Genomic DNA, 21,563 nt, shown 5'->3' on the forward strand with positions numbered 1-21,563 from the left:
ATCACTGGGGAAGCCAAAGCCCCCCCCTTTGCTCTTTAACCTGTTAGTTCATATGCTGTGTGCCCGTGATCTATAGGCCGAGACAATAAGAAGACACAGTGGCAGAATAAATTCAACCACACCTGCCTTTTTGTTTTATCACAAAACCGGAGAGCATCATCTGTCCACAAAGCATATTGCATGTAACAGAGCAAGTGAATGTTTCCAACATTTTCACACCACTGAACAACTATTGATTTAGAACCACGGAGCCGCAAGTCGCAAAGAAAACAGGAGCTGCCTCCACTATTCCAGCACCATTTCAACTTCAACATTTCATCATCATCAAATCACCTCTGCTTAGTCTAATACAGTGACAACTAAAAGATACCAAAAAACTGTTTAGTCCAATCGCCGTAAGCTAAATATGATGTGGCTGTCCATGGCTCTGATTTCTGTGTGTGCGTGCGCGTGTTTGCAAGTAGAAAAACATGTTGACTCCAACGCCAATGCCATCCTCCTCTCTTTCATGTTGATGAAACGGTCTATCACTCTGTCATACAGTACACGCTGTTATTTTTTGTTGTCCTAGGCTACCTGGCTAAAATGTTTGCTCACTAGCCTAACTTCCATTCATGGGCAACGTTAGCTAGTTAACATTAGCCTTCTACATCTAGCTACATATTGAACTACCATCCTCTCAGGCCAGCGGCACAACAATGTATGAATTAATGGTTGGATCAGAATCGCCGTTATAATCGTTGGCCAGTACGGAGAATTAAGTTAAACCACAAGTCCAAATCCCTATCTGTCACGAGAATTTCTATCTCTAATTAATCATCAGTATTGGGGTTAACAAGTTTAGTCATAATCATAATTCCTCCATCACTATCTCCATCCATGGCTAATTTCTTCTGTGAGATACATTCAGCCTCTTGCGAATTGAAGGAAAATTATAAAACACAGAGAGACTAAAGATTATATATATATTTATTTATTTATTTATTTATTTATATATATATTTATATTTATTTTTATTGGTCAATTTTTAGGGGAAGCCTGGCTTCCCTTGGCATCCATGAATACATGCCACTGCCCCAGAGACCACTAAAAACAAATCCTGATTTTGATATTTTTTCTTATCTTCAGTGTTAATCCTTTCCAACAAAAACGGAAGAGATTAAATCAGAACGTCATTGAAAAGAATAATGTAATTATAATTATTTGATAAATCATTAGCCCCTTCTTTGAAGGTGTAGAAGGCCCTCATTGTTCCCCACTGTGTTTGGGTAAGTAATAATTTGTAGAGTGGCTGTATTTTTCCTCAGCGTGCAGTTTTTTTTCTCCACCATTCTGAATGTCTAAAGAATCCATATGTTCTTCTGAAATACTGCATGGTCACAGAAACACTGGACATTTTCAACTCAATTTGACAAAATTACAATCATGGTCTTGAATTGGACTCACATTTAGCTGGTCTCGGTCTTGACTCTGTCTCGGACCCATTGTCCTCCTCCCGTTCACAGTTTCGACTCGACTTCACCTGAAACGGCAAGCAAACGAAGTCTGTTTTTACATCCCATTGAGAATTACAATAGTTCCTCCAATGTATTTGAAAAATCTTTCAATAACCACTCAGCATGAAAGGTTAAAATATCATGCTCTGGGGTCCATTGGGATATAGGCCTACCTGATGACCTCATCCCTTGTGCAAATAGCCTACAGCTGTGTCTGTCCTGAGCTCAATGGCACGGGAAACTGAGGCCCCAGAATATTCTATACAATGTTGCAAGTTTGCTAGCACATGCTTAGGCCTGACCCAAGTTGATGGTTTATACAAAGTTTCAAGTTCGTTGCAGACAGGCCACTCATAGCCAATGTGATTGATAGGATATTTATTTTTATCAGGATATTTTCTACCTGCGGGCTGCAATGTTTTTATTTGCTGGCTTTATGTAGGCTATTTTAACATAGTTGGCAATAGAAGTTACATTTTTAGGTTGATAATTTTCATTTAGATTTGGATAGAATTTTGATTAACCACATGACAATGATTTTGATATACGAAACGTTATTATAAATTAAATTGTTCCACAAAAATATGCATATAAAAACCATAACTGGCACGCAGATCAGTAGAAATGGTAAGATAAAATGGCATTCCACATGAGAAAGGTTGCCGACTCCTCGTGTTGCCTATTACCAACAACTTCAGGAGAGTAACGGCAGAATCTGCGAAAGCCAGCAGGAGCAGGAGGAGAATGGTTGGGTCAGGTTAAGGTTTTTATTTCTTCTGGTTATCTAGAACTCTGGCTCCCTCTTAAGTAATTTGTGTCTTATTTCATCAAACAGTGTGCTTAAAGCGTCGGACAAGCTCAATACATATTGATGGTTTTATTAAAACACATTCAACTATCTGCGCATGTGCACGGGTTCGCTTCACGCTGTTCACAGCGTGGTAGCCAGGGCACCAAAACAGCGGAGAAGTTGAGCCTCCCGGTGCGCTTAGTTGTTGCGGAAATTGACCCACTGTGCTGTTTACTTTCTGCATCTATGTCATATCGCTGAGTCTACCTTTTAATGCTGTCCTTAGCCGTTCGCTAGGCAGCATGCAGCAGAGACAGCAGTAGCTAACTATCTTCATGCTATCCTTAGCCGCTCGCTAGATAGCATGCAGCAGTAGCTAGCAATCTTCATGCTATCCTTAGCCGCTCGCTAGATAGCATGCAGCAGTAGCTAGCTATCTTCATGCTATCCTTAGCCGCTCGCTAGATAGCATGCAGCAGTAGCTAGCAACCTTCATGCTATCCTTAGCCGCTCGCTAGATAGCATGCAGCAGTAGCTAGCTATCTTCATGCTATCCTTAGCCGCTCGCTAGATAGCATGCAGCAGTAGCTAGCAACCTTCATGCTATCCTTAGCCGCTCGCTAGATAGCATGCAGCAGTAGCTAGCTATCTTCATGCTATCCTTAGCCGCTCGCTAGGCAGCATGCAGCAGAGGCAGCAGTAGCTAACACAGTGGGTCTGAATGCCAAATTGTCCACCACCCAAATACCTCCAATTACACCCTCTCTCTCTCGGTCGGTCTCTCTCGTGCTCTATCTATCTCTCAAAATCCCTCTCTGCTCTCTATCTCTTGGTCTCTTTCTCTCTCTCCGCTCCTCCCTCCTCATCCCTGCCCATCCAGGCCATATTGGAGTCATGGCAGCGTTTTTGTTTGTCTAGTCTCATCCGGGGCGCACACACACCCTCAGATCCTCAGGAACTTTTACAGCTACACCATTGAGAGCATCCTGACCGGTTGTATCACCGTCTGCTATGGCAACTGCACCGCCCGCGACTGGAATGCCCTACAGAGGGTGGTGCGTACTGCCCAGCGCATCACTGGGGACAAGCGCCCAGCCATCCAGGACATACATGCGTCTGAGAAAGGCCCAAAAATTGGCAAAGACTCCAGCCACCCGAGAAATGGACTGTTCTCCATAGATTTTAATTTACTGAACCCATCTGCTTTGGGTGCATAACCCATTAGTCCACCCACAGTGCTCAGAATGACAAATCACATTTAGATTATGGTAATGCGTCTTAACAGAACATGCAACTGATGTAATGAAGCAGCCAATGAAACGTCATTTTAAAACATTTGCCAAAATGCAATTCGCGGGAAAACACCATTCTAAACAGCGCACCTGATAGCGGTTCCATATGTGACAAAGATGAAAATCTATTTTCGAAACTTAGAAAGAGGGGGCATCTAAAGATGCAACAACTAGGATGGGATGCTAATATGACTAGGATGGGATGCTAATATGACTAGGATGGGATGCTAATATGACTAGGATGGGATGCTAATATGACTAGGATGGGATGCTAATATGACTAGGATGGGTTGCTAATATGACTAGGATGGGTTGCTAATATGACTAGGATGGGTTGCTAATATGACTAGGATGGGATGCTAATATGACTAGGATGGGGTTGCTAATATGACTAGGATGGGTTGCTAATATGACTAGGATTGGATGCTAATATGACTAGGATGGGATGCTAATATGACTAGGATGGGTTGCTAATATGACTAGGATGGGATGCTAATATGACTAGGATGGGATGCTAATATGACTAGGATGGGATGCTAATATGACTAGGATGGGATGCTAATATGACTAGGATGGGATGCTAATATGACTAGGATGGTGCCTTTGGCTTCTGGACAACGAAAAAGTTTATATGAAAACCAATTGACCAGGAGAGTAATTGCATAGCGCTGGGTCCAATAGGGAAGTAAATTATATAATTATTCCTGTCTACAGTCGTGGTCTTCACAAGTATTGGTCTTCACAAAGTTCGCTGCTTCAGTGTTATGAGATATTTTTGTCAGATGTTACTATGGTATACTGAAGTATAATTACAAGCATGGTTAACAGAGGAAGAACAATGATTTCAAGCACCACCCTCCTTTTTAAAGCTTCCAGTCTGTTATTCTAACTCAATCAGCATGACGGAGTGATCTCCAGCCTCGTCCTCGTCAACACTCTCACCTGTGTTAACGAGAGAATCACTGACATGATGTCAGCTGGTCCTTTTGTGGTGGGCTGAAATGCAGTGGAAATGTTTTTGGGGGATTAAGTTCATTTTCGTGGCAAAGAGGGACTTTGCAATTAATCTGATGACTCATGACATTCTGGAGTATATGCAAATTGCCATCATCAAAACTGAGGCAGCAGACTTTGAAAATTAGTATTTGTGTCATTCTCAAAACTTTTGACCACGACTGTATACATACATAAATAAATAAAATAATTCTAAGTACTTCATCGGAAAGCGTGACTTAGCCACAGAGGAATTGAGGATCATTAGCTTATTTAAAAAAAAATTGCTGTGGATTATTTTCAATCACGAGCTCGTAGTCCTATTAGGGAAGCGAGCGTGCAATAGGCCTAGCTGATTATTGAGTTGCAGCTGTCAGTGAAAAGCATCTAAAATGTGTGTGAAGATAATGTGTCTTGAGTATAATCTTTTAAATGTTTTGACAAGAAGAAGGGGAGGGGTGTGTGGCGAAGATATAGGCCAGTCTCTCTCCAGAATGGCTCAGCTGTCTCCAGAATGGCTCAGCTGTCTCCCGTCAATTCTTGAGTATTCATTGTGTGAATTGTTTTCCCTCCGATTTTAGAGTGGAAATATTCGCCGATATTTGTATTATTATAGCTGGAATTTAAAAATATATATATATATATAAATACAATTCTGTATGGGTTGAGACTGTGAAAAAAATAAAAATCTGTATGGATTGTGCTTTAAACAGAGACATGGAGACTGTGAGAGCTAGTTGCCTAAAACAGCCCTACAAAGATGCTCAGAAAGCTGAAGGAACATTTAATGTAAATTAAACACCATATAACATGTAGGAGCCCTACCAAGACAATTGTGGTAGTTATCACTTGAAAGGAAAAAACATAAATCACAAATTGGCCACTGGCACAGCACTGCCTCTCGCCCAACCGTTGCCTCCATGAAAGGTCCTTGAATCCGGAATCCTTGCTACGTCCCTATCCCATTTTGAAGTGTAAATTTGAAAGATGCTAAAATTCTATTTATAGTTATAGGACAAAACAAGCAAGTATAGTGTAGAGAATCATTGTACCATCTAAACCGCTGTGAAATATATTTTCTATAACCAAAAAATATTGTATTTGCAGCTGTTTTTTGAAGCTGGTGTAGCAAAACCGAAAGTCAGTGTCAATGTATGATCAGTAGGAAAACGCATGACTTGTGGTGGAGTGGGTGTTTGTGGGTGGGAGGGAGATCGAGAGCGAGAGCCCCTAACCTTCACACAGTTTTCCCCTTTGCTTCACTTTACTCTACATATCACAGTAATGTCATTATCAACAGTCATGGAAACTTCCACGTGAGCCATGTAACAAAGCATACAAAGTGAAGTGTGTATCTGCCGGGAGCTTTCTGTTTTTAAGCTATATACATTATCCACTGTTATTTTTTAAAAATACTTTGTAATTGTGTGTTCGACCCCAGGAAGTTTTGAATAAAATAAAATTGAAATGGTGTTTCATTTTGGAGGCGCAGTGTTTGACCTAATTGTACGCTCAGTACAAGTTCAAGCATCATCGTATTGGTATGGGGGATATGTATTAAGGGAATTACTTAATTGTCATCATGGCCTCCTGTGTTGAATGCGCATAATGAGCCATAGCTGTCATAGCTATTCAACTAACATAACATACGCTATAAATAATAATAATAATGTGCCATTTAGCAGACGCTTTTATCCAAAGCGACTTACAGTCATGTGTGCATACATTTTTACGTATGGGTGGTCCCGGGGATCGAACCCACTACCCTGGCGTTACAAGCGCCGTGCTCTACCAGCTGAGCTACAGAGGACCATTATCAACAAGGCTGTTGTTTAGCAATATGACTCAGAATCCTGATAAATATAGTAACCATCAACATCTCTAAGAGGTTAGGAGAGGGAGAGGAGGAGGAGGAGGAGAGAGGGAGAGGAGGAGGAGAGGAGGAGGAGGAGAGAGGGAGAGGAGGAGGAGAAGAGAGGAGGAGGAGGAGAAGAGAGGGAGAGGAGGAGAAGAGAGGGAGAGGAGGAGGGGAGAGGGAGAGGAGGAGGAGAGAGGGAGAGGAGGAGGAGAAGAGAGGGAGAGGAGGCGAGGGAGAGAGGGAGAGAAGGAGAGGGAGAGAAGGAGAGGAGGAGGAGAGGGAGAGGAGACAGGGCATGCTATATACAAAAGTATGTGGACACCCCTTCGAATTTGCGGATTCTGCTATTTCAGCCACACCCGTTGCTGACGGGTGTATAAAATCGAGCACACTGCCATGCAATCTCCGTAGACAAACATTGGCAGTATAATGGCCTTACTGAAGAGCTCGGTGACTTTCAACATGGCACTGTCATAGGATGCCACCTTTCCAACAAGTCAGTTTTGTAAAATTTCTGCCCTGCTAGAGCTGCACCGGTCAACTGTAAGCGCTGTTATTGTGACGTGGAAACATTTTAGGGTTAGCAACAATGAAGTGCCACACAAGCTCACAGAACGGCACCGCCGAGTGCTGAAGCGTGTAGCACATAAAAATTGTCCGTCCTTGGTTGCAACACTCATTACAGAGTTCCAAACTGCCTCAGGAAAGCCAGCACAAGAACTGTTCGTCAGGAGCTTCATGAAATGGGTTTCCATGGCCGAGCAGCAGCACACACGCCTAAGATCACCATGCGCAATGCCAAGCGTCGTCTGGAGTGGTGTAAAGATCGCCGCCATTGGACTCTGGGGAAGTGGAAATGCGTTCTCTGGAGTGATTTAATCACGCTTCACCATCTGGCAGTCCGACGGACAAATCTGGGTTTGGCGGATGCCAGGAGAATGCTACCTGCCCCAATGCATAGTGCCAACTGTAAAGTTTGGTGGAGGAGGAATAATGGTCTGGGGCTGTTTTTCATGGTTCGGGCTAGGCCCCTTAGTTCCAGTGAAGGGAAATCTTAACGCTACAGCATACAATGACCTTCTAGACGATTCTCTGCTTCCAACTTTGTGGCAACTGTTTGGGGAAGGCCCTTTCCTGTTTCAGCATGACAATGCCCCAGTACACAAAGCGAGGTCCTTACATAAATAGTTTGTCGGGATAGGTGTGTAAGAACTTGACTGGCCTGCACAGAGCACTGACCTCAACCCCATCGAACACATTTTACATTTTAGTCATTTAGCAGACGCTCTTATCCAGAGCGACTTACAGTTAGTGAGTGCATACATTTTTCATACCTATGTGATGAATTGGAACGCTGACTGCAAGCCAGGCCTAATCACCCAACATCAGTGCCCGACCTCACTAATGCTCTTGTGGCTGAATGGAAGCAAGTCCCCGCAGCAATGTTCCAACATCTTGTGGAAAGCCTTCCCAGAAGAGTGGAGGCTGTTATAGCTTTAAAGCGGGGACCGACTCCATATTAATGCCCAATGATTTTGGAATGAGATGTTCGACGAGCAGGTGTCCACATACTTCTGGCCATGTAGTGTATCATAACATTATAATGTGTTTGATGTTCTCGTCCTGTGCATTTTATAGGAGCATGATTTAGCCCGTAGAGCCATAGCTAGTAACATAACATGTAATGTTAACGTTCTCTTCTTCGTAACATGAGGTCTTCTGTTGTAGGTCCATGATGTGTGCTGTGCCGTAACTGTCGGAGCGAGTCACACGGCGGGAGGGAGGGAGGGAGGCCGGCAGCTCACTGCACCATGGCCAAACCCGGGACAGACAGAGACGGAGCCATGGTGGACAAACCGACTGGGAAGAAGGTACGCTGTAAACACAGCATATATTCTACGCCACCCGCCCGGCACGATCTGGTTTAGCAACAACCCCTAGCTTCTGTTTTACCTCTTTAGGCACGGATGTCCTAGCCCCTACCCTGTGGGAACTGATTTCATATGCAATATTTGTATTACGTTTCTGGGTTATCAAGTAGGCTATAAGGTATGGCCAGGTCTCCAAGATATTAAGCTGAGTATGGGAGCAGAGGAGGGTTGTCCCTGACAAAATAATAAAAATGGTCGACCAAGAGTTGTCTGTTCTTTGGACCAATCGATTTTAAAACGTGTATTTTTCCATATATAGACACACCCTATGTTTGAATAAAATCAACTATGTTGGTTGCTGATCTTGTCTGATGCTTTTTAAGCACTGAGATTTTAAAATGAAGACACACAAATTACTAAAGAGGGAGCCAGATAATCGATATAGCCTAACCAGAGGAAAACAAACCTGTTCCCAACCCTCCTCGTTCCGCTGCTTCACCGGTTCTGCCGTTATTGCTCCTGAAGTTGCCGGTAATAGGCTACACCAGCGGTCGGCAACCTTGTTCCATTTGGAGAGCCAAGTTACCGTACCATTTCTACCGATCTGCGTGCCAGTTATGATATTCATATGCATGTTTTCGTGGAACAGTTTTTCTTTTTATTTATAACAAAATCTTCATATCTCAAAATCAATGTCATGTGGTTAATCAAAACTCTATCTAAATGAAAATGATACTAATCTAAAAGTTATTTCTATTGCCATCGCCAATATGTAAAAATAGCCTACAAAAAGCCAACAAATGAAAACATTGCAACCCGCCGGTAGAAAATATCCTGATTTTTAAATATAAATACCCTATAAATCACATTGGCTACATATGGCCTGTCTGCAAGGAACTTGACACATTTGTATAATATGCCATTTAGCAGACGCTTTTATCCAAAGCGACTTACAGTCATGCGTGCATACATTATTTTGTTTTTTGTGGATGGGTGGTCCCGGGGATCGAACCCACTACCTTAGCGTTACAAGCGCCGTGCTCTACCAGCTGAGCTACAGAGGACTATTAACTTGGTCCGGCCCAAAACTCATGCTAGCAACATTGTATAATATATTCTGGGCCCTCCATTTTCCAGAGAGTGAGCGAGTTTCCCCAAAGGCTGGAGCGTCGGCCTTCTCACTCGCTCCAGTAGCGCTCACTTCACCAGCTCAGGGCATGCCCGGCCCAGCATGCACTTGTAGTCTACTTGAAGCCCCTTGCTTTAGCAACTATCATGGAGTTCACTAAATACAACACTAAATATTTTCATAAAGGAACTGATAAAACACACAGGTGCTAAATCAAGGTGACTTACAAAGATGAGGACCAAGAGCAAGAGAGGGAGTGTGGTGACGTAGCGTCCACAACTAAAGAATCACTGTGGAATCTAAAAGACACGTATCCCGAAAGCGGAACGGGGGATATCTAGTCAGTTGTACAACTGGATGCATTCAACTGAAATGTGTCTTCCGCATTTAACCCAACCCCTCTGAATCAGAGAGGTGCGGGGGGCTGCCTTAATCCACATCCACGTCATCGGCGCCCCGGGGAACAGTGGGTTAACTGCCTTGCTCAGGGGCAGAACGACAGATTTTTACCTTGTCAGCTCGGGGATTCGATGGAGCAACCTTTCGGTTACTGGCCCAACGCTCCTACCCGCCAGGCTACCTGCCGTATTCACTACGTGCACATGCTAACAGAAAGGAAGGAGGTGGGTAGCTAGCTAAGTCTGTCATTGTAGCAAAGTATTTATAAACTACAAATCTGATCTCTTAAAAGTGATCTATACAACAGGCCAGGGTTCTTCAATTCCGGTCCTGGAGGGCCGAAACACTTCAGTTTTTTTATTTCTACCTGGTAGTTAATTGCACTCACCTGGTGTCCCAGGTCTGAATTAGCCCTTGATTAGAAGGAGAGGATGAAAAACAGAGGTGTTTCGGCCCTCCAGGACCGGAATTGAAGAACCCTGCAATGGGCTATAATTGATTTTGGCCTGATATATTAACTCCTTGAAAGAGTTTTCTGTTTTGATAGGGTTATTTTGCCTAAAAACCTTTACGCTTACCTGTAGAAAAAAAAAAAAGAGAACTGCATCCCTGCCCAGCCTGGCAAGAGTGGCCTGAAGGGTGTTTAGCATCAAATCAAGGTGTAGACCTTACCGTGAAATCCCCAATGGCTCTGCAAACGCGGAGAGGGTTTTCTCCGCTGCTGGCCTGCTCTCCAGACCATAGCAGGAGCCTGAAGGCAGACTCCGGCCAAATTCGTGTTTCTAAAAATGAATTCAAAGCCTAATAAGTATTTTTTTTGGTTTAATTTGTATTTAATTCTAAGTAAGTCACAGGCCCAATGGCGTAATGTATTGACAAAAATTATTTAATACAACAAAATGTTTAAATGCTGAGCGCTTAATGTCCCTGCCAGCCTAGTGTGTCACACTAGCAAATGCTTCACAATGTATTTCTGTATAGGCTATAGCCTTGGAATAATTTGAAATAATAAGCTAATAATATAGCCTAAATAATTAATAAATTTTCATTCCTTCTCTGGATCCTGACCTCCCTATTTAGATGTTTTTAATACGACATGTAGCCTATTTCAAATGATAAGCACTTCTAAACCTTTTTCATGTTGTTTATTAAAATACTTTTCATTCAAATCATACAGTTTGGTTTCAATACCGCAAAAACCAAATGGTAGGTCCAGGTAGTTCCGTGAACAGTTGGTTAAATGGCGACTTTTAATGAGGAGCGAATTCGGAGCGGCGGTTTAATTTTATATTCTATTTTCTCGCCGGAGCGATCAGCGGGATTTCCGACCCCTCACTCCGCTCACGTACTCTGATTTATGAAGATATCAGTGGAACTCATCTAGATAAATAAAATATTAAATTCATCAACTCCACACTACAATGGGAATATCTTTTAACTAAGTCACTGAAATTCAATTGGACTGCAGAAATCAGCATTTTCAAAACGCACACCATCAACAAAGCAGCGTTTTTAAACCATTTTCATCTGCGTTTTACATTGAAAGGTAACTGTTTTTTTTTTTTGTGTGTGTCAATCGAGTGATATGGGACGGGCAACTAGTTTTTCATCACACAAATTAATGCAAAAACAATCAGCAGAAAATAGCTTTGTTTTCATCAGATGACAACAGAAATGCAACTCTATTTGGCAAGCAGCCACACAAGTAAATTAGCTTACAATGAAAAGAGCAAGGTATTTTTTGCGAAGACGATGCCATCAGATTTCTTATGTTTACCATAGATTCTAGAAAGAATGTAGCCAGCTACATTTCCTAATTTTTGCATGGCGTTAATCTAAAACTATTGGAGAAATGTAAATAATATAATAATAATATGCCATTTAGCAGACGCTTTTATCCAAAGCGACTTACAGTCATGCGTGCATACATTTTTGTGTATGGGGATCGAACCCACTACCTTGGCGTTACAAGCGCCGTGCTCTACCAGCTGAGCTACAGAGGACCACAGTAACAATTGTAACAATTGCCTCTTCCCCTCTGCCATCAGACAGAGCGCTGCCTGCTGATCGAATGCCGTTTGTGAATGTGTCTGAAGACTATAGCAAAGATTTCTCAAAGATTTCTCATCCGATTGGAGAAGTGCAACTGAAGCACAAAGTTACAATAAGAAGCATTTTAGATCTGTGTTTACAAAACACAGCTAGATATTTATTCTGCATTTTATATCTATTTTGTGCGTGGAGAAAAAAAAAAAAAAAATGAATTCTGCGTTAACGCAACCCCTTGTCACAACAAATTCCTTCTTCTCTTTTTCCAGAGCAAAGATAAGATTTCCCCGTTCACCAAGACTCCGAAGCTTGACCGTAGTGCGTTGCTGGGGGGGAAGGAAGGGAAACCACCCAAGTCTTCCATGAAACGCAAACTGTCCTTCACCGTGAGCCCCAAGGAGAGAGACTCAGACACAGGTACCAGCGTCTCACCTGGCTACTACACATCTGTGTGGTGTGTGAGATGGTGATGGGGTATCTTTTTATTTTTCATGAATATACTTTTGTATCATTTTATTTGGATACAACAAATAGTGTCTTCATAAGCCCATGTGTGCTGGGCATCATGCAGATTCATGATACTATAATAAAATCAATAATGTACAGTACCTTCATAAATAGTATTATATAATAGTATATATCCAGTATTATAGTATATATAGTAGTATATATCTAGTATTATAGTGTATATATAGTAGTATATATCTAGTATAAGAGTGTACATATATAATAGTAAACTCTGCAAAAAAAGAAACGTCCTCTCACTGTCAACTGCGTTTATTTTCAGCAAACTTAACGTGTAAATATTTGTATGAACATAACAAGATTCAACAACTGAGACATAAACTGAACAAGTTCCACAGACATGTGACTAACAGAAATGGGATAATGTGTCCCTGAACAAAGGGGGGGGGTCAAAGTAACAGTGAGTATCTGGTGTGGCCACCAGCTGCATTAAGTACTGCAGTGCATCACCTCTTCATGGACGGCACCAGATTTGCCAGTTCTTGCTGTGAGATGTTACCCCACTCTTCCACCAAGGCACCTGCAAGTTCCCTGGACATGTGTGGGGGGAATGGCCCTAGCCCTCACCCTCCGATCCAACAGGTCCCAGATGTGCTCAATGGGATTGAGATCCGGGCTCTTCGCTGGCCATGGCAGAACACTGACATTCTTGTCTTGCAGGAAATCACGCACAGAACGAGCAGTATGGCTGGTGGCGTTGTCATGCTCGAGGGTCATGTCAGGATGAGCCTGCAGGAAGGGTACCACATGAGGGAGGAGGATGTCTTCCCTGTAACGCACAGCGTTGAGATTGCCTGCAATGACAACAAGCTCAGTCCGATGATGCTGTGACACACCGCCCTAGACCATGACGGACCCTCCACCTACAAATCGATCCCGCTCCAGAGTACAGGCCTCGGTGTACCGCTCATTCCTTTGACGATAAACGCGAATCCGACCATCACCCTTGGTGAGACAAAACCGTGACTCGTCAGTGAAGAGCACTTTTTGCCAGTCCTGTCTGGACCAGCGACGGTGGGTTTGTGCCCATAGGCGACGTTGTTGCCAGTGATATCTGGTGAGGACCTGCCTTACAACAGGCCTACAAGCCCTCAGTCCAGCCTATTGCGGACAGTCTGAGCACTGATGGAGGGATTGTGCATTCCTGGTGTAACTCGGGCAGTTGTTGTTGCCATCCTGTACCTGTACCGATCCTGTGCAGGTGTTGTTACACGTGTTCTGCCACTGCGAGGACGATCAGCTGTCCGTCCTGTCTCCCTGTAGCGCTGTCTTAGGCGTCTCACAGTAGGGACATTGCAATTTATTGCCCTGGCCACATCTGCAGTCCTCATGCCTCCTTGCAGCATGCCTAAGGCACGTTCACGCAGATGAGCAGTGACCCTGGGCATCTTTCTTTTGGTGTTTTTCAGAGTCAGTAGAAAGGCCTCTTTAGTGTCCTTAGTTTTCATAACTGTGACCTTAATTGCCTACCGTCTGTAAGCTGTTAGTGTCTTAACGACCGTTCCACAGGTGCATGTTCATTAATTGTTTATGGTTCATTGAACAAGCATGGGAAACAGTGTTTAAACCCTTTACAATGAAGATCTGTGAGGTTATTTGGATTTTTACGAATTATCTTTGAAAGACAGGGTCCTGAAAAAGGAACGTTTCTTTTTTTGCTTTTATGTTCATTATGGCCAAACAGTTCTATTTTTGTTTCATCAGACCAGGGGACATTTCTCCAAAAAGTACGATCTTTGTCCCCATGTGCAGTTGCAAACCGTAGTCTGGCTTTTTATGGTGGTTTTGGAGCAGTGGCTTCTTCCTTGCTGAGAGGCCTTTCAGGTTATGTCGATATAGGACTTGTTTTACTGTGGATATAGATACTTTTGTACCTGTTTCCTCCAGCATCTTCACAAGGTCCTTTGCTGCTGTTCTGGGATTGATTTGCACTTTTCACACCAAAGTACATTCATCTCTAGGAGACAGAACGCGTCTCCTTCCTGAGCGGTATGACGGCTGCGTGGTCCCATGGTGTTTATACTTGCGTACTATTGTTTGTACAGATGAACGTGGTACCTTCAGGCGTTTGGAAATTGCTCCCAAGGATGAGCCAGACTTGTGGAGGTCTACAATTTATTTTCTGAGGTCTTGGCTGATTTTCTTTTGATTTTCCCATGATGTCAACCAAAGAGGCACTGAGTTTGAAGGTAGGCCTTGAAATACATCCACAGGTACACCTCCAATTGACTCAAATGATGTCAATTAGCCTATCAGAAGCTTCTAAAGCCATGACATCATTTTCTGGAATTTTCCAAGCTGTTTAAAGGCACAGTCAACTTCGTGTATGTAAACTTCTGACCAAATGGAATTGTGATATTGATTAAATTTAAATTATACACTACTATATATACACACTACTATATACACACACTACCATGTGTTTGTGTACACACACACACACACACACACACACACACACACACACACACACACACACACACTACCATTCAGAAGTTTGGGGTCACTTAGAAATGTCCTTGTTTTCGAAAGAAAAGCAATTTTTTTTGGTTCATTAAAATAACATCAAATTGATCAGAAATACAGTGTAGACATTGTAAATGGCTATTGTAGCTGGAAACGGCTGAATTTTAATGGAATATCTACATAGGCGTACAGAGGCCCATTTATCAGCAACCATCAGTCCTGTGTTCCAATGGTACGTTGTGTTTGCTAATCCAAGTTTATCATTTTAAAAGGCTAATTGATCATTAGGAAACCCTTTTGCAATTATGTTAGCACAGCTGAAAACTGGCAGCTTCATTAAATAGTACCCGCAAAACACCAGTCTCAACGTCAACAGTGAAGAGGCGACTCCGGGATGCTGACCTTCTAGGCAGAGTTGCAAAGAAAAAGCCACATCTCAGACTGCCCATCTTAATCGTTTCTTTTTTTGGCCAGTCTGAGATATGACTTTTTCTTTGCAACTCTGCCTAGAAGGTCAGCATCCCGGAGTCGCCTCTTCACTGTTGACGTTGAGACTGGCGTTTTGCGGGTACTATTGAATGAAGCTGCCAGTTGAGGACCTGTGAGTTGAGGACCTGTGAGTAACGTTAACTAGACAACAGCTGTACTGGTATGATATAGGGAACATGTTCACAGTAATGTTAAGTAAACAACATGATCAAAAAGAGGAACCAACAGCTCTTTTTTTTTTTTTTTTAACTAAGTCGCTCTTGATAAGCACGTCTGCTAAGTGATTTTAAATGTGAATGTTAAATGCTGCACTCAGGTTCTGACTGCCTTGTTGTACTGCACCACCAACAGCTTCAGCTTCTAGTTTTCACTTCAGCTCAAATCATCTGGATCAGCCAGCGATAATCTAGTTGTATTGGGGGCAGTAGTGGCGCTGTAACCTAAGATCATTGCCGGTATAACTAAGCATTCATCTGGTGTAATAGCTTCCCTGTAACCAGCCACACACACACACACACACACACACACACACACACACACACACACACACACACACACACACACACACACACACAGTCCCCTGTATCCAACCAACCCATGGTTTGGATATTAAAACCCCCTTATTGCACCTTTGCCAACACACACACACACACAGTGCTGCTTTTCTTTTGAAGTCTATAAACAGTCGTTTTGGTCTGATCCTGGACCTGAAACTGGAGGTTGAATCTGTAATTACTATAAAGGAAGGAGGACCCTGGATAAGGTGGTCTAAACAGGACACTCTAGGTCCACACACTCTGTGAACCATACTCCTTCACACACACACTCAGTGAACCATACTCCTTCACACACACTCAGTGAACCATACCCCTTCACACACACTCTGTGAACCATACCCCTTCACACACACTCTGTGAACCATACCCCTTCACACACACTCAGTGAACCATACCCCTTCACACACACTCAGTGAACCATACTCCTTCACACACACACTCAGTGAACCATACCCCTTCACACACACTCAGTGAACCATACTCCTTCACACACACACTCAGTGAACCATACCCCTTCACACACACACTCAGTGAACCATACCCCTTCACACACACTCTGTGAACCATACTCCTTCACACACACTCAGTGAACCATACTCCTTCACACACACTCAGTGAACCATACCCCTTCACACACACTCTGTGAACCATACTCCTTCACACACACTCAGTGAACCATACCCCTTCACACACACTCAGTGAACCATACTCCTTCACACACACACTCAGTGAACCATACCCCTTCACACACACTCAGTGAACCATACTCCTTCACACACACACTCAGTGAACCATACCCCTTCACACACACACTCAGTGAACCATACTCCTTCACACACACACTCAGTGAACCATACTCCTTCACACACACACTCAGTGAACCATACCCCTTCACACACACACTCAGTGAACCATACTCCTTCACACACACACTCAGTGAACCATACTCCTTCACACACACTCTGTGAACCATACTCCTTCACACACACACTCAGTGAACCATACTCCTTCACACACACACTCAGTGAACCATACCCCTTCACACACACTCTGTGAACCATACCCCTTCACACACACTCTGTGAACCATACTCCTTCACACACACTCAGTGAACCATACCCCTTCACACACGCTCAGTGAACCATACTCCTTCTCCTCCACGTTTTAGCGCTGAATAAATGTTGTAATGAATGTCCCATAATCCCATCAGTGTAGTCTAGACCCCCATGGAGCCGTGGTTGTCCTCTTCTCCTCGTTGAAATGGATTGAGTCTACTATACATTACAACTCTGACTACAGGTTTTCCCAGTTGCACTTTTTTTAACAGAATTAGGAATTGTCAAAGGATAAGTCTTTAGTTAAAAGTCAAATCCTCAAATCCAGTATTCAGACCCCTTGAATTTTTCCACATTTTGTTACGTTACAGCCTTATTCTAAAATTGATTAAATTGTATTTTTTCCTCATCAATCTTCATACAATACCCCATAATGACAAAGCAAAAACACGTTTTTAGACATTTTTGCCAATGTACTAAAACATTTACAAAAATATCACATTTACATAAGTATTCCGACCCTTTACTCAGTACTGTGTTGAAGCACCTTTGGCAGCGATTACAGGCTTGAGTCTTTTTGGGTATGATGCTACAAGCTTGGCACACCTTTATTTGGGGAGTTTCTCCCATTCTTCTCTGCAGATCCTCTCAAGTGCTGTCAGGTTGGATTGCTATTTTCAGGTCTCTCCAGAGATGTTCGATCAGGTTCAAGTCCAGGCTCTGGCTGGGCCACTCAAGGACATTCAGAGACTTGTCACGAAGCCACTCCTGCGTTGTCTTGGCTGTGTGCTTAGGGTCGTTGTCCTGTTGGAAGGTGAACCTTCGCCCCAGTCTGAGGTCCTGAGCACTCTGGAGCAGGTTTTCATCAAGGATCTCTGTTTGCTCCGTTCACCTTTCTTTCGATCCTGACTAGTCTCCCAGTCCCTGCCGCTGAAAAACATCCCCACAGCATGATGCTGCAACCACCATGCTTCACCGTAGGGATGGTGCCTGGTTTCGTCCAGACGGGACGCTTGGCAATCAGGCCAATGAGTTCAATTTTGATTTTATCAGACCAGAGAATCTTGTTTCTCATGATCTGACAGTCCTTTAGGTGCCTTTTGGCAAACTCCAAGCAAAAAGGCAAACTCCAAGCGGGCTGTCATGTGCCTTTTACTGAGGAGTGGCTTCCGTCTGGCCACTCTACCATAAAGGCCTAATTGGTGGAGTGCTGCAGAGATGGTTGTCCTTCTGGAAGGTTCTCCCATCTCCACAGAGGAACTCTGGAGCTCTGTCAGAGTGACCATCAGGTTCTTGGTCCCCTCCCTGACCAAGGCCCTTCTCCCCCCGATTGTTCAGTTAGGCTGGGCGGCCAAACTGATTCCATTTTAAGAATGATGAGGGCCACTATGTTCTTGGGGACCTTCAATGCTGCAGACATTTCGAGTCACATAGCAAAGGGTCTGAATGTAATTTTTTATAAAATAGCAAATATTTCAAAAAACCTTATTTCGCTTTGTCATTATGGGGTATTGTGTGTAGATTGATGGAAATTGTTAATTTAATCAATTTTAGAATAAGGCTGTAACATAACAAAATGTGGAAAAAGTGAAGGGGTCTGAATAGTTTCCGAATGCGCTGTAGGTCACATCCTTGCTTCTGGCTCTAGCTGACGTGTGATAGGTCAAATCCTGTCTTCTGGCTCAAGCTGACATGTGATATGTCACATCCTGACATGTGAGCGTTTGAATTGAACAGCCTGCAACATAGGAGCTAGTTGTGTTATTTTGGGGAGTGAAGGAAAGCACCCTGGACAGCCCACCCTGGATCTTCACTGTCTCCTGTAGCCTACTCATGACTCATCTGTGTGAGATGTGTGTGTTCGTGTGAATGAGCGTGTGCGAGAGAGCGGCGTGCATTAATGCGTTGCTTTCCCCCTGCTCTCTCTCCTCTCCCTCCCTCCTTCCCTCCCTCCCTCTTTCCTCCCTCTTTCCTCCCTCCTTCCCTCCCTCCCTCTTTCTTTCCTCCCGCTTTCTTTCCTCCCTCCCTCCCTCCCTCCCTCTTTCCTCCCTCCCTCCCTCCCTCTTTCCTCCCTCCCTCCCTCTTTCCTCCCTCCTTCCCTCCCTCCCTCTTTCCTCCCTCCTTCCCTCCTTCCCTCCCTCCCTCTTTCCTCCCTCCCTCCCTCTTTCCTCCCTCCCTCTTTCTTCCCTCCCTCCTCCCTCTTCCCCTCCTCCCCTCTATTCTCTCTCTCCCACTCCCTCCCGTGTCTCTGCTTTGCCCAGTAGATGAGTCAGACCCAGGCCAGTCCACTGAGTCCTGGGGAGAGTCTGAGGGGAGGTTAGTGACTCCCTGCAGGATGTGTTTAGCAGGTAACTGTCGCTGCAGCCTGGGTCCTCGAGTCTACGCTATGCTACGCCACAATGCTGTTAACACACACACACACATGCAAATACACACATACACGTGTGTGTGTGTGTCGTCGTAGTAGTAACTGCAGCAACAACATGGCATGTACCCCACACTGTCTGCTCTGCTGTAAACACACTTGCAGTGTCCTATAGTCTTCCCTTGCATGCAGCTATGCTGTCTTCCTACCCTGTTATGTTAGTCTGATCCCCCTGTCTTCCTACCCTGTTATGTTAGTCTGATCCCCCTGTCTTCCTACCCTGTTATGTTAGTCTGATCCCCCTGTCTTCCTACCCTGTTATGTTAGTCTGATCCCCCTGTCTTCCTACCCTACCCTGTTATGTTAGTCTGATCCCCCTGTCTTCCTACCCTGTTATGTTAGTCTGATCCCCCTGTCTTCCTACCCTGTTATGTTAGTCTGATCCCCCTGTCTTCCTACCCTGTTATGTTAGTCTGATCCCCCTGTCTTCCTACCCTGTTATGTTAGTCTGATCCCCCTGTCTTCCTACCCTGTTATGTTAGTCTGATCCCCCTGTCTTCCTACCCTGTTATGTTAGTCTGATCCCCCTGTCTTCCTACCCTGTTATGTTAGTCTGATCCCCCTGTCTTCCTACCCTACCCTGTTATGTTAGTCTGATCCCCCTGTCTTCCTACCCTACACTGTTATGTTAGTCTGATCCCCCTGTCTTCCTACCCTACACTGTTATGTTAGTCTGATCCCCCTGTCTTCCTACCCTACACTGTTATGTTAGTCTGATCCCCCTGTCTTCCTACCCTACACTGTTATGTTAGTCTGATCCCCCTGTCTTCCTACCCTGTTATGTTAGTCTGATCCCCCTGTCTTCCTACCCTGTTATGTTAGTCTGATCCCCCTGTCTTCCTACCCTGTTATGTTAGTCTGATCCCCCTGTCTTCCTACCCTGTTATGTTAGTCTGATCCCCCTGTCTTCCTACCCTGTTATGTTAGTCTGATCCCCCTGTCTTCCTACCCTGTTATGTTAGTCTGATCCCCCTGTCTTCCTACCCTGTTATGTTAGTCTGATCCCCCTGTCTTCCTACCCTGTTATGTTAGTCTGATCCCCCTGTCTTCCTACCCTGTTATGTTAGTCTGATCCCCCTGTCTTCCTACCCTACCCTGTTATGTTAGTCTGATCCCCCTGTCTTCCTACCCTACCCTGTTATGTTAGTCTGATCCCCCTGTCTTCCTACCCTGTTATGTTAGTCTGATCCCCCTGTCTTCCTACCCTGTTATGTTAGTCTGATCCCCCTGTCTTCCTACACTGTTATGTTAGTCTGATCCCCCTGTCTTCCTACCCTGTTATGTTAGTCTGATCCCCCTGTCTTCCTACCCTACACTGTTATGTTAGTCTGATCCCCCTGTCTTCCTACCCTGTTATGTTAGTCTGATCCCCCTGTCTTCCTACCCTACCCTGTTATGTTAGTCTGATCCCCCTGTCTTCCTACCCTACCCTGTTATGTTAGTCTGATCCCCCTGTCTTCCTACCCTGTTATGTTAGTCTGATCCCCCTGTCTTCCTACCCTGTTATGTTAGTCTGATCCCCCTGTCTTCCTACCCTGTTATGTTAGTCTGATCCCCCTGTCTTCCTACCCTACCCTGTTATGTTAGTCTGATCCCCCTGTCTTCCTACCCTACACTGTTATGTTAGTCTGATCCCCCTGTCTTCCTACACTGTTATGTTAGTCTGATCCCCCTGTCTTCCTACCCTGTTATGTTAGTCTGATCCCCCTGTCTTCCTACCCTACCCTGTTATGTTAGTCTGATCCCCCTGTCTTCCTACCCTGTTATGTTAGTCTGATCCCCCTGTCTTCCTACACTGTTATGTTAGTCTGATCCCCCTGTCTTCCTACCCTGTTATGTTAGTCTGATCCCCCTGTCTTCCTACCCTACACTGTTATGTTAGTCTGATCCCCCTGTCTTCCTACCCTACACTGTTATGTTAGTCTGATCCCCCTGTCTTCCTACACTGTTATGTTAGTCTGATCCCCCTGTCTTCCTACCCTACCCTGTTATGTTAGTCTGATCCCCCTGTCTTCCTACCCTACCCTGTTATGTTAGTCTGATCCCCCTGTCTTCCTACCCTACACTGTTATGTTAGTCTGATCCCCCTGTCTTCCTACCCTACCCTGTTATGTTAGTCTGATCCCCCTGTCTTCCTACCCTACCCTGTTATGTTAGTCTGATCCCCCT

General features: G+C 44.2%; 1 protein-coding gene across 3 annotated transcripts in view; it reads left to right on the forward strand.

Annotated features, from left to right (window-relative positions):
- LOC311126870 (ankyrin repeat domain-containing protein 12-like) overlaps positions 1–21,563 on the forward strand; it is a 62,127-nt gene that overhangs the window by 14,305 nt on the left and 26,259 nt on the right. For 2 of the 3 annotated variants that reach the window (XM_084200845.1, XM_084200846.1), the window contains exons 2-3: positions 8,158–8,300; positions 12,147–12,294. In XM_084200845.1, coding sequence (XP_084056971.1) covers positions 8,241–8,300; positions 12,147–12,294 — 208 coding nt within the window. In that variant the 5' untranslated portion in view covers positions 8,158–8,240. Of the gene's footprint in view, positions 1–8,157; positions 8,301–12,146; positions 12,295–19,252; positions 19,318–21,563 lie in introns of those variants that run through there. The other variant, XM_084200847.1, reaches the window with a different exon arrangement.

This window comes from Coregonus lavaretus (genome assembly GCF_964263955.1).
Source record: "Coregonus lavaretus genome assembly, contig: HAP1_SCAFFOLD_371, whole genome shotgun sequence".
In the NCBI taxonomy this organism is placed as follows: Eukaryota; Metazoa; Chordata; class Actinopteri; order Salmoniformes; family Salmonidae; genus Coregonus; species Coregonus lavaretus.